Source organism: Camelus dromedarius, chromosome 24 (genome assembly GCF_036321535.1).
Source record: "Camelus dromedarius isolate mCamDro1 chromosome 24, mCamDro1.pat, whole genome shotgun sequence".
In the NCBI taxonomy this organism is placed as follows: Eukaryota; Metazoa; Chordata; class Mammalia; order Artiodactyla; family Camelidae; genus Camelus; species Camelus dromedarius.
The window spans coordinates 1,628,797-1,641,994 of NC_087459.1; the positions used below are offsets into that span (position 1 = coordinate 1,628,797).

The 13,198-nt window shown below is 56.8% G+C and overlaps 2 protein-coding genes across 5 annotated transcripts in view; one reads left to right on the forward strand and one right to left on the reverse strand.

Annotated features, from left to right (window-relative positions):
- TXNDC11 (thioredoxin domain containing 11) overlaps positions 1–2,848 on the forward strand; it is a 55,813-nt gene extending 52,965 nt beyond the window's left edge. For all 3 annotated transcript variants that reach the window (XM_064478175.1, XM_010980039.3, XM_064478176.1), the window contains one exon: positions 2,094–2,848. In XM_064478175.1, coding sequence (XP_064334245.1) covers positions 2,094–2,736 — 643 coding nt within the window. In that variant the 3' untranslated portion in view covers positions 2,737–2,848. The remainder of the gene's footprint in view (positions 1–2,093) is intronic.
- SNN (stannin) lies at positions 2,777–12,993 on the reverse strand. Of its 2 annotated transcripts, none has more exons than XM_031433261.2 (2): positions 12,869–12,993; positions 2,777–5,984 (listed from the first exon to the last, which is right to left on the reverse strand). In XM_031433261.2, the coding sequence occupies exon 2, from the start codon at positions 5,894–5,896 to the stop codon at positions 5,633–5,635; it is 264 nt and encodes an 87-aa protein (XP_031289121.1). In that variant the 5' UTR covers positions 5,897–5,984; positions 12,869–12,993; the 3' UTR covers positions 2,777–5,632. The 2 variants fall into 2 exon arrangements, with proteins under 2 accessions (XP_031289121.1, XP_031289120.2); XM_031433260.2 differs by lacking the exon at positions 12,869–12,993 and adding an exon at positions 12,793–12,813.
- Between the last annotated feature and the right edge of the window lie 205 nt (positions 12,994–13,198).

The window sequence follows — 13,198 nt, forward strand, 5'->3', positions numbered from 1 at the left end:
TGTGCAGAAGGGAAGATGTCAGAATATTGACAACGATGATTTTGGAGGAGCAAGGATGACCTGTGATCTGGGGGGTGCCTCTTGTACGCTTTTTACCTCCTTTGCAAATTGTCCACAGTGAGCACATTGTATTGTATAATCCAGAAAGAGAAACCACATGAAAGAGCTTGTCTTTTGCCACGGTGGGCAGTCTGGGCCTCCTTCTGCTCCTGGAAGGGCCGGCCTTCCTGTGCCGCGACATTTCAGAACGCAGGTGCACTGGCCCAGCCTTGGGCCAGATCAGGGCCGGAGTGGGGACTCACTCTAACGTGTCCCCTGGGGAAGGACCCCACTTCTGTAGAGGAGCACCCCACCCTCCCTCAGTATTACAGCCCTTCCTGTGGAGGAGATACCTTCTACCCCTTTCATCATCTTTGTGTGTGGCCTTTTACATGCTAGAGGTGCATAAACACGCTCCTGGTGAATTTAGAGGAGAATCTCATAAGCAGTGGGGCCTTTTACCACCACACTTTCAAAATGATTATCATTTTGGAAGCAGTTTGTTGGCACTCTGTATCGTTGCTACTTCTAAGAAGTTTGAAAGCATCTTAGCACACTCACCAGGTAAGATTCATGGAGGTCGCTCCAGAAACTCTATAACAGCATGCTCACTAATGTTGTCTTCTGTCCTGTAAATGTCTCCACATACCCATACTAAGGCGTCTCAGCAGCCCTTTGCTGGGGATGATTCACATTTACTCTGTCCTTGGAGACCAGGTTGTGCTGCAGAACTTGGTGGCGGATCCAGCCTCTGCCTGTCCGTCCTCACCCACACCTCACAGGGGCTGGATGTTTTTAGTTGTCAGGTGAAGTGGGGCTGGGAGGCCCCACTTGGAGAACACTTACATGTTAAGAAAACTATGCTTTAAAGGAAGACGTGGTTAAGGTACTTAACCCCAAATTTTAAAAATTATTCCATTTCCCTGGACCATAAACATTTTCATAAACTTATAAAATGGGGCATATCTGATTTAAATTTCCCTATGATTTTTACCTCATAGGGAAAGGGCTACTCTTTGATAGAACTCCTTTTGTCTTTTCTTAGGTATTCGGCCACTGACTCTGTGTGTGGAGAGGGTGTGCAGACTTTTAATGAGGGGTTTCTGGCTAGTTCCTTTGAGAACAGTGTGATTTTTTTTTAAGCTAACATTCACTGAAATGGCCTTCAGGTAACTCGTGCAGTCCTTTCAGCAGTCCTGTGAGGGAGATGACACTCTTTTTCCCCCTTTAACAGACAAGGCAGTGCAGGGCCACAGAGGAGCCACTTGTCCAGGCACTCGAACAGGAACTGAGCAGGAACCCTGTGAGGCCCTGAGATAATTTTTTTTTAAAAAGCAAACAAAATGACAAGCTCTAAAAAGGAATTTTCTACATCAGGACTTGCAACAAGGCTTTGGGGAAAACCCTTCATGTGTCACCCTCCTTCCTTATTCTCTGCTCTCAGAGCCAGGCAGCCTTAATTCCTAAGAGTTCCTTGGTTTCTTGGATGGTCTGTTATACATTGGGGCTTTAGGAACACCTCCCCCTTTGGGACAATAAAATATGTCTCCAGATGTTGGCCAGTGTCTGCTGGTGGGGACAGTCACCCCAGTTGAGATCTCCTGCCATGGGTAATGTGTAATAAATGCTTACTGAGGAACCAGGATGAAATGTTTTCCCATTTCAGCAAGCACTGTTGGCCACAAGAGTGACATGGGTGGCAGTCCTGCCCCAGGACACCCTTCCTGACACGCCACTGGGCCTCTCAGAGCACAGAGGCCCCTCTCCCCACACTTCCAGCGTCTGGCATTACTGGCTTTAGGCCTGGGCCTGGAAGCCCTTATCTTTCTTGGAAGATTGTGAACAGACACACCTTTGAGATAAACCACTGTAACTACAGAAACAGCATATGGGACGTCCTCAGCTTTGTAGAAAACTTTGTGCCAGGTGACATGTTCTGTGCTGACTTCCTTTTGGTATGAGATAAGCAACCTGATCTTCAGTGGCAGTCTGGTTTTGGACTAAAAATGGTGGTGTGACTCTCTTATCTTTGACTCCTCTCCCTGTCTCTCCAGAAAGGACCTAAGTGTGAAATACCCCGAAGACCTTCCCATCACCCTTCCAAACCTGCTGAGGTTCATTCTGCATCACTCATACCCTGCTTCCGCCCCCACACATCTGGCTAACCCTTCTACCAAAGAGTGTCTTCAGAGTGAGGCTGTCCTACAGCAGGGGCACATCTCCCACTTGGAGAGAGAGATCCAGAAGCTGAGGGCGGAGATCAGCACCCTGCAGCGGGTGCAGGTGCAGGTGGAGGCCCGGCTGGCGGGCGCGCGCAGGGACGAGCACCGGCTGCTGCGGCAGCAGCACACCCTGGAGAGGCAGCACAGCCTGCTCCGGCTGCACAGCGAGCAGCTGCAGGCCCTGTACGAGCAGAAGACCCGGGAGCTCGAGGAGGTGGCCCGCAAGCTCCAGGAGCTGGCTGATGCCTCGGAGAACCTCCTCACTGAAAACACGTGGCTCAAGCTCCTGGTGGCCACCATGGAGCGGAAACTGGAGGACAGGGACGGGGTTGAAGCCCGCGGTCCCCCGAAAGTGGTGCGCTCAGGATCCCCCGAGCCCTCGGGTGCTCCCCGGCTGCCAACCAGCACTCCTCCACCTTCCAACATCAGCTCCACGCTGGCGTCCGAAAGGAGCAACGAGAACAGGACAGACTAACTTTGAAAATGACATGAAGAAATCAGAGGCGAAAACTGTGTATTGGGAATATATTTATGCAAATTTTATTGAAATTTATTGTAAATAAAGATTTTCTCAGTGGTCTAGAAAATCAATTTGAATGTCATGTCATTCAGCTTTTATTGAACAGGGACATCCCCTCTACTTATTGCACAAACTTGGTAGCTTTGAGACAGAAACAGTAGCACAGTCCATTTGAGGATTTGTCTGAAAAATTAGTCCATTTTTTAGTGGCTCAGTGTCGGAGTTCCCTCCCCATTCCCCTCCTGTTGCTTCTGCAGTGACATGCAGGATGAAAGGTCAGTTTCTTGACTGACTAATCAGAAAATGTGGACGCAACAGTTGGGCTATTCAGAAAGAATTCAATGAGAGGTCATAACTTAACTGAGCCATGTGAGTGTGTGGCTCTGGTGTCTACGCTTTAAAAAGTAGCTATTGATAAATAAGAACAGTGAGAGCTATTATGTGGTTGTTCACCAGTTCTGCAGGCACTTCCACTCTCCTCCAGAGACCGCCCGCTGGTGTCCCGCCACGCCAGCGGCCCTCCCCTGGCACTGACACCATGCTGACGAGCCTGACGCAAGCAGCACAGATGTTGTGGGTAGGAAACCTCCAGGAGTGGAACTCAGGAGAAAGTGATGCTTTTATCTTCTCAAAACCAAAACTTCACTGGCACGGTAAGCAGCTCAGGGCGGATGTGACAGGCAAGCGATGGTCATTTTCAGGGTCAGGCTCAGGGACTGGAAATGCAAGTCCCAGGAGCTCCTCGGTTACGTGGGTGAAGGACAGCCTTAGGTGTCGGCTGCCGGCTGCAGAAAGTAGAGGTAGAAAGCCTGAAGTCCTGAAACTCAGGGGGATTTGGTCCAACACCCTTGTATCTTCCTCATTTTTCTTATGTCCTTCATTAGAAAGCATACCTTCTCCCTGACTTTCCAGTTCGCACCTTTAGAACTTCTGCGCCTCTCCCACCCACACCGTGTCCTGCCCACTCCACCCTGCAGGGCCTCTGCTGGTCTCCAGCCTCACTCTCGTGCTTGGACACCTCCAGGTGGGGGCCAGAGGCATTTGCTCCTCTGTGCTAAGCCCAGCTGCCTTTTAAGGATTCCTCAGTAGCCCACCTGTGCTCTCTCAAACCTGCCTTCAGCTCAAATTGCCTAACTAGCTACCCCTCCCCTCCCCCCAAGCTGTTCCTGAATGTTTGACTCTTAATTCAGGGGTAAGCTGCTAAAATAAGTGTTCCCTAAGCTCCCTCCTAGGGGTTCTAGAAAGCAGATTAGTTCAGCATGCTTTTTAGAGGAGATTTGGATGAGGCCAGAGGAGCTGCCTTCAGCCTGAGCAGGAAGCCAGAGTTATGGGGTCAGAGAGGGGCATAGTGGGCAGCCCCAGGCCACCTAGGAACTCCCTGCCCATACTGCTGGCAGGTGGTTCAGGTGCTCTGGGCCAGCACTCTGCGGCTCAGCTTATTACAGAGGATGCCGACACAAATCATGTTTTAATTATGACAGTTAAGGATGCGCTTACAGTGGTAGAATTAAAAACCTAAGCGAGTTCACTGAAGTATACACAGGGGACACCTTGGAGATGCAGGGCAGGGGTGGGAGTGGGGGTCACTGGCCTGACCGAGAGCCACCAACTCATCTTTGCAAAACACCAAGTCCTGAACCTGAAACACACTCTCCCCCAACCCTCCCCTGGGCGCCCACTAGGCTGCTGGGGGTTCCCGCGTCCACATGCACTTGGGAAATGATCTTCCCCTGCACTTGGCGCTCCTAGAGCAGAGTCAGGGGCCCCTCCTTCTGGCTGGCCCGCTGAGGAAAGTGGGTGGTAATCTGAGAGGAAAGGAAGCTAATTTGTGAAAAGGGAAGGGGGAAGAAACCAAGTCCCCTCCCCCACCCCTCCAGTGCAGAAAGTATTAAATACAACAAACAAAAAAACAACTTTCTTTCCCGGGCCAGTTGGGTTTCGGATACAGATACAGGCAGCCGCCGAGGCTCTGGTGTTTCCAGCGAAGCCTGCCCTAAGTAAAGCCGGGTGGGGATGGGGTGCTCAGCATGCTCAAGACCACAGGGGCCAGAAACTGCTCTGCCACTAGGATGCCTGGCAGCCCTCAGGGCTCGTGCTCTGACTCGTCCTTCACTGGCTCCCAAGCAGCTGCAGTGGCTTCCTTGCAGTAACTCCACTAGCAATAGGAACTGGCCTCTAACGACCTAATCTACCTAGAGAAAAGGGGTGTGGGGGCTGGGGGGCCGTGCTGCTTCTCCATCCATTGCTCACAAAGCAGAGACTGCCAAAGCGCCCCAACAGGTCAGCTGCCAGGCTGACAACTGACCTGTCACGTCCTCTACATATACACGTGTTAATCAGAGACCCCTGCCAAGTGCAACGTGGGCCTTACAAGTCTAAGACCCTCCCCCACAGCCTTGACTCAGCTCAGCGCTCGTACAGACAGTCCCATGTGCTCTATACAATATTTTTAAAAATCAGCAAAAGAGGCTTAAGCACGTGCTTCTGGGGCCTATTTACAGTTCACAGGCTTGTGAGTTCACGCGTTACAGTAGTAGTTCCATCAAAAACAGGCTCAGCTAAACATTCAAGTAACAAAAGCGCTACAGGGCCATGAGCCCCAGCAAGGTCAGGCCTGCCCACTGCCTGCAATGGGCAGCCCCACCAGGAGGCCGAGGGGATGCCCAGGGCCACCGAGCCCCAGCTCGGGACAGCCAGGACCCCGGGAGTCAGTGCATGCGATGACGAAGCCCAGCGAGGCCATGCCAGCGAGCGTCAACCCTTCCTCTCAGACAGCAGCATGTCTGTGGTCTCGCCCCTCCCGCGCCTCTCGGCTGGATGCAAACAGGCCCAGGAGCCTGCGCATCTCGGCTCAGCCATGGACTTCCGGGCCGCCGGGGGTCAGCTTGGCCTTCCTCTCCACGCACGGTCCCTTGGCCGAGTACTGCACCAGCAGGAAGGGCTCCTTGGTCTCGCCATCCCCTACGATGCTCTCCTCGTCCTCCGACTGGCTGATGCGCTGCAGCCGCAGGTAGCACCAGCAGCCCAGGATCAAGGCCCCCAGGGCGGCGATGGCGATGAGGATGACGATGACCGTGACCACGCCCGTGGTGGGGCTGTGGTCCATAATAGACATGGTCAGCGCTTGGGGAGGCTTTCTCCGCAGGAAGGCCTTGGGTGGGGACAGCTCAGTGAGGCTGGAACCCAGGCTGGACACGAGAGCCCTGAAAGACAAAGCAAGGTAAGGCATCACTGGGGACCCTGACAGCTCACTTGGGCTGGCTCTTCCGTGGGGTCTATTTTCAATCAGCTCTTAAGCCTGTCCGTCCCACCCTCATCCTAGTGAAAAACCAGCTGGTTGGCGTTTGCGGTTCTTTGTTCGCGATGCCGCCAGCGTTCTCTTCGCTCACCCTGGCCACTTCCATTTAATACCTTTGATGCCTTCAGTGCCTCTGCTACCAGACAGGCAGTCAGCCTCACTCAGCCAAGGACCTGAGAGGCTGGAGAGGGGACACCCCAGACCTGTGGCCCTACTGCAGCGGAGGCTGAAAGAGAGTCTGTTTAAAGTAAATATTCTAGAAGCCCAGCACCCACTAGGTGTTCTGCAACTGCTCACAGCCTGAAAGGAGCCAGTGCTTCATGATGGCCAGAGACGAGGGATTCGAAAGCAGGGAAATGACATCAGCTCCTCTCGCGAACAGGCGACACATATAGCTCAATGAGTTCCGGAACACCTGTGAGAGGGTGCAGCTGGCGACAGCCTCTGCCCACAAAGGAGCTGTAGGCGACCTGGCTCAGGAAGAGCTCTGAGGGCAGAGGAGGGTGGGACAGACCGGCCCCTGCCCTCACGGAGCTCAGCACGTGGTGCGGGAGCCAGACTGCAAACGCGTCAGTACACCAAACACCTGTCACTACCGATGGAGGAATGGAATGCCAGGAATATAGGGGACCAAGTGCCACCATGCTAAACTGGGTGGGCCAGGCAATACTCAGGGAGGCGATGCTGATGCTGAGACATGCGGGAAGGCCAGCCCTTGGGGAAGAGCATTCCTGGCAGAGGAACACTGCCTGCTTAGGCTCTGAAGGCAGGAGGGCCTGCTGGCAAGTTTGAGGAGAGGTCAGGCAGCCGGTGGCTGGAGCTGGAGAATCAGCCGGTTTGTGTGGGGGCGGGGAGGGGGTGTAAATGTCCCAAGGCCCAGCCAGCGATCGCCCATAGAGGCAAGAGGTGCTGATGCTAGCAGGCTCTTGGGACCCAGGGGACTTTTTAAAAAATTTCTCCTGCCTCACCATAAACGGAGCAAATAATAGTAACTAACACCCAGGTGGTTATGAGGATTCAAAAGAGCCCACAATGCCCTGGGCACAGGGCAGGCACAGAGTCGGTGCTCAGCTGTCTGGACTCGTTTTTTTGGGGAGAAGACTGACATCAATGCAAGCAGACAGCATTGGGAGGGGAAGGTTTTCCATCCAAACAGGATGGAACCTGCTGTCCTTGAGCAATGACAGCCTTAATCAGAAATGATTCTTACCTACCCTAGGTAGTCTCCTCCACCCCCACCCTAGGACCAGGTTTGCCTGAAGGTCAAACCCAGCGAAGTCAACGCTCCTGAGTCTGTCCAGGGACCAGGCCCTGGGAAAACCCTGCAGGCCCCCAGTACTGCTCTGCTGCCCATGCCCATGTTTGCAGAGGGGTCCTGGGCAGGAGGAGGTGATATCCCTGGAGTCTGCCCCCTCCTCACCACCTCCAGGGTCAAGCTGCTGCCATCACTATCCACAGGCTTGCTGGTCCACCTGTGGGGACCCACTGCAGCCAGTTCTGGTCACTCACAGGAAAGGCCCTAAGTTCTTACGGTGACCTACAGGGCCTGATGTGAAGCATCCCCACCCACTGCCCCTCTCCCCTGACTCCAGGCTCCCTCCTACCTCCAGGCCTTTGCCCAGCCAGATGCTCTGCTCCCCTTACTCTTGTTCGGTAGTTCTTAGGTGGGGCGACTGTGCCCCAGAAAAGGATCATTTGTTAACGTCTGGAGACATCTTTGGTTATAACAACTGTGTGTGGGGAGGGGTGCTACTGGTATGGAGTGGATGGAGACCAGAAATGCTGCAAAGCTCCCCAACAAAGATTCAGCCCCAAACACCAACAGCGTGGAGGCTGAGAAGCCTGACCTAGTTGATTCCAGCTCAGGCAGGGAGCCTTCCTGACCCCTACAGTCCAGGAGTCCTTCAGCTGCACTTGCTGCCTCCCTCCAGGGCACCAACTTCAGTCTGCAACCCTGGCTTCTGTGTCAGGGCCTCTGGGTTAGCACCTGCCTCTCCCGTTAGGCTGTGTGCTCCATGAGTGGCTCTGCACACTTCTGTGCCCTCAAGTGCGCAGGTCATCCTCACGTCTCCCCTGCCACCATCAGGGCTGCTGTCAGCTCCCATAACCCCGCTCAGCCTGTCCTCTTGGGCCTCCAGATGGTACACGTAACCTCCCACCAACCCCAGGAGAGCCTGCTGGCTGCAGCTGGATGAACCTGTCCCAACCCCCATGTTCTCTTCCCACCAGGGAGCACACCTAGCTGCCTCGTCCCTCCCCGCCTCCCCCTCTCCCCTGGACCTCTGTGTCCAGCGCCTCCTGGGCGCCTACCCTCCCACTGGGCTCCTGGACAGGAAGGCAAGTCGGTATCAATTCGGAAGGGGAAGTGTGTGTGTCTGGGGCGTGGGGTGGGGGTGGGGGTTCAGGGACAGGAAGTGAGAAATCAAATAATGGCAGCAAGACCTGAGAAGGGGGGACCCCAGGGACCAAATCAGCTGGGGAGCCCAGGAGGTGCCCACAAGTCCTGGGGTGGAAAGAGCAGTCCTGGGACCCTCTGAGAGGAGTGGTGATCTCGAAACCCTATCTGGTCCCCCTGCCCCAGGCCTGGAGGAGTGGGCAGAGCCAGGGATGGGCCTCTCACCTGGTGTGAGCACTGCGCCAGGTAACCAGGGCACGGTCACACCCAGCCTGCGGTCCCTGGCCCTCCCTTGAAAGTGTGTGCTTGTTCCTTCATTCACTCAGCATGTGTTTCTTGAGAACTGATCTTTTAAAAAATCTGATCACGTCATCCCCTGCTCAGAACCCTCCCTGGCACAGGCAGAGAATCCAAATTCCCTGCCTCCCCAGCTCGTCACACCCTCCCGCCTCCCACCTCAAGGCCTCTGCACTTTCTGTTCCTTCTGCATGGAGTGTTCCCCGAGTGTCCCATGACTGGCTCCTTCCTTTCATACAGGACTTTCTCAGAAGGTGCCTCTCCGGGGCTGCCTTCCCAGATCACCCAGGCTCCAGACCACCCCCACCCCCGCCCCGCACTGGTCACCACCTTGTACTACTTCCTCTTACTCCCCAGTGCTCTCTGCTACCTAAATTCTCTTGGGTCAGGGAATGTGTTTCCCTGGCTGCGGTCTCCTACCCGCAGTGGACTCTAAGCCTGCAGGAGGAGAGCACTGTCCCTCTTGCCCACTGCTGGACCCCCAGTCCTATTACCAGCATAGAGCAGGTGCTCAATAAATGTCTGCTGAGTGCTCCCAGCCTAGATAGGTAGCGATGAGTCAGAGGAGACCTTGCTCCCGGGGGATTAACAGTCCTCAACCCCCACCCCTGAGCCAGGCCCCTGATCCCGAAGCTACTATGGGTCCCCACGCCGGTTCCAACACTCAAGGGAGCTGGCAGCCTGCGTGGGAGGACAGGCTGCAGCCTGAGCATGGGGGCAGGAGCCACGTGTGCAAGTGGGTCCTGGACAGGCCTGGCCCGAGCCCATGGAGGGGCAGCTGTCCCCACACACGCTGCAGGGAGGTGGGGAGGAGGCCACTGAGATGCAGATCCCAGAGGAACCTGAACCACGAGGATGGCCGGTGGTTCCCTCTGAGCCCTTCTGGCCTGGGCTGGACCCCACACCTTGCTTCACATCTCCCCGGCCTCCCTCCTGCTCCTCCAAGCCAAGGTGTCTCCTGCAAGTCAACAGACCCCTCACCCTGATCCAGGGCAGGACAGGTAGGGCCACAGTGTGGGCTGGGTGGATGGATGCTCCTCATGGCACGTGGGAAGCCTGGACACCTCAGAACAATCATCTAAGTAGTTAAAGCTTACTCAGTACAATCATCTAAGCCTCCCAACAAGCCAGCGGCCTGCGCTGCTCACTGTTACCATCTGAGTTTCACAGATGGGGAAACTGCGGCGCAGGAAGCTTGAGCCGACTGCCCAAGAGTGATCAGCAAGAAAGGATGTGCCCCTGGAAGAGGGTGGGCAGAAAGAACAAAGGGAATGGTCTTCCAAATGCAGAGTGTTGGGCCAGCCTTGGGGCCAGGGCACAGCCAGGGCCTGAGGTCTCTGGGCAGTCTGGGGGTGGGATCCAGGCCACGCTCCTCCCAACCTCGGCAGCATCTCCTTGCCAGCTCACTCAGTCAGGACAAAGGCTGGCACTGGAAGCCCAAGGCCATTTGGATCCCCCCAAACATACGGTGCCAATCCTCCACCCTCCCTCCACCCCCCTGCTCCTTCTTCCTCCCTCATCGCACTCACTGCTCCTGGAAAAACAAGCTCTAAAATCCAGCCTCATCAGTCTGCAGATGCCACTCCTCTGACATCCCCACACCCTGTGCCCCGGCCCACCAATGGGTATAAAAGGACCATCCCTGCCTCAGCCACCAGTGAGCTGAGGGCAGGCATCTCCCACTGTCCCCCTGACCCTCGGAGGCCCACAGCTTAGGTTTTCCCCAATCTAAGGCGGGGTCCAGTCACCTCTGCCTCCTCAGGGGATCCCCAAACGAAGCCTTAACCACACTCTGCAGGTTCCTTCACACACTCAAGGTCCAGTGGAGCCCAACTAGCAGCAGAGCAGGTTCAAGTCCCCTTCTTTGCCCCATCCCATGCCTCCCCTCACTATCACAAGCTGTTCTGACCCAGCCAAGCAAGCTGCTCCTAATGGCCTCAGTTTCTCAGCCTGTAAAATGGGAACGAGGCCTTGACCTCCCCAGCCAGGTTGTGGGGAGGCTGGGAAGTGATAAGAAATGTAAAAACAGAAGGACTACAGGGCCGCTGTGTTTGCAAGTCACCAGGCACCATGCTTTCCTGGGTGCCACAGGGAGGACAGCAAGTCCTTAGGTTTGCCCCTCACTCCCCAGAAGAACCTGCCTCCCAGGAGGGTACAGAACCTGGTCCAGGCCCAGTGCCACTAACAGACCCTTCCTCAGGAACACGCTGCCACCTTTTCGCTTAACTGGGCACACTGTGAGTGTCTCCTGGCCCAGCTGGACACCAGCTTGCCACCCCTGCCCCGCAGCCTCCACCTTCTGGGCCTGTCCTGCTTACAGGGGACCAACTACCCCTGCAGTGGCTTCCAGCCCTGCCCCTAGGGGTTAAGTCATGTCCCCTCCCCCAACAAAGCCACCTGTCACATATGCCAAAAAACCACCCTCTTGCCTATTTGGGGGACCCCAGTTTACAAACCAGAAACATTTCCTGCCTGGTTTTCGATTAGAAACATAGGACTGGAGGGAGGATGGGGCACAACCTGGGCACAACCAGGGCACAGATGAGTATCTGCTCTGTGCCAGGCCTGAGCAGGCACTGGGACCCAAGGAAGCACCACAAAGGCCCCTGTCCCCCTAAAGCCAAGACCAAAACAGTGGAGGTGTCGATGGAGACTAACAATTATTGGGCTGTGCCCAGCTCCGCAGCAGTGTCATCTCACCCTCCACCGCCCACCCATTCCCTCCTGAAGAGGAAACTCGCACCAGAACCCCCTAAGTTCCCCGGTGCAGAAGAGGAAGCTGGTATAGGCAGCACCCTGGGGACTGCCCCAAGGTCAGTCAGTCTCCTGCGTCCCCACCCTGTGAATCAGCCACTGATCATTCTCACAGGCTGCCCAAGGGTCAGCCTACTTGCCAAACAACTTTAGTAATTTGGCTGTGATTACTATGTGCCAGACACTTAGTGAAACACTTCACACAGATCATCCCCTTTCAGCCTCAAGACAACCAGAGTCACTACTCTGCTCACTTTGCAGATAAAGAATCTGTGGTTCAGAGAAGTTAAGTCAATTGCCCAAGGTCACACAGCTCAAAAGTAACTGCGCAGGGATTCAATCCCAGGCAGCCTGGATCCAGAATCCGGGATTTCAAGCCTGACACTAAAATTTCATATTGTTGACCCCCACCGCCCCACCCCCATGCCTGAGGGGCCAAGGGGGACAGATGAACCCCAGCCCACCCCCAAATGGAGCAGGCTGGGTGACGGGCCGAGGGCTCTACGCTGGGGACACAGGGATGACAAGCGCCCGGGCAGCTCCCGCCTGCCAAGCGCGGGCGACGTGCAGGCGAGGTGCCAGGCGCGCTCCATGTACCCTTCTCTTTTAACCCTGCCAGGCGACTCTGTCGTCTCCCCGACCCTACCAAAGAGCTAAGTGAAGCTGGAGGGAGGAAGGGGCTCGACCCATGGGGCGACAGCTGGAGGATGAACGACAGCTGGAGAGGCAACTCCAGTCGGCTTGACGGGGGGTGGGGGGAGGGGGGATTTGGGGGACGAGACCCAGTCATGCCCACGCCGCGCAGTCACCGCCGACGGAACTGGGCACCAAACGCCGCAGCCCGTCCTCAGTTTCCCCACCTGCGAAACGGGCACCAGACGTCTCCAGGACCCCGACCCCCACCCCTGGAATCCTCCTGACTACCCTGGAGGCTGCCAGGATCCCCGCCTTCGATTATTTACAAAAAATCCCGAAGTGTCCCGAGAAGCCCGGTGGCCAGTCTGGGACGCAGAACTGCGGGCCGCGGTGCGGGGCATACACTGGGTTGAGGGGACACCCGCTCCCCGCAAAGCCGCCGCCGCCCCCCACCGCCTCCTTTGTCCCGATCTCGCAGCAGCGCAGTGGACAAAGAACCCCCGCCCGCGGGCGCGGCCCCCCGGAACAGACCCTCCCCCCGAAGCCGCGCCCCGACCCGGGCCGCTCCTCCCCCGCCGCAGAGACCACCCCCCCCCCGCCCGCGGACAAGCCGTCCCGCGCGCGCCCCCACCTCATCCGGGGCCGCCCCTTCCCCTTCTGCAGGCCCTCGCCGCGCCGGAGAGCCTGGCCCGCCCGGCCCCGCTCACCATGGCGCCGCCCGCAACCCGGCCCGATCGCCCCGCAGCAGCCGCGCGGACCCGGCTCCGCCCGCCAGCCAGCCCGGTCCGGCAGCCGCGCACCGTCGGGACGCAGGAGCCCCGCTCTGCGGCGGGCGGGGCATCTCCGGCTCCGCCCCCGTCGGGGGCGGGGTCCTCCTGGAGAAACCAATGGTAGATCGCGCTGGCACGGCTGGGCGGGGCGGGCTGGGGCGGGGTCACGTGCGCGCCGGGCCGAGCCGCCCAAGCGGGGCGGAGGCTGAGCGCTGTTGGCAGAACTGGAGGTGGGGGGCGGGTTCCTCCTCGGCGCACGCGGATTGG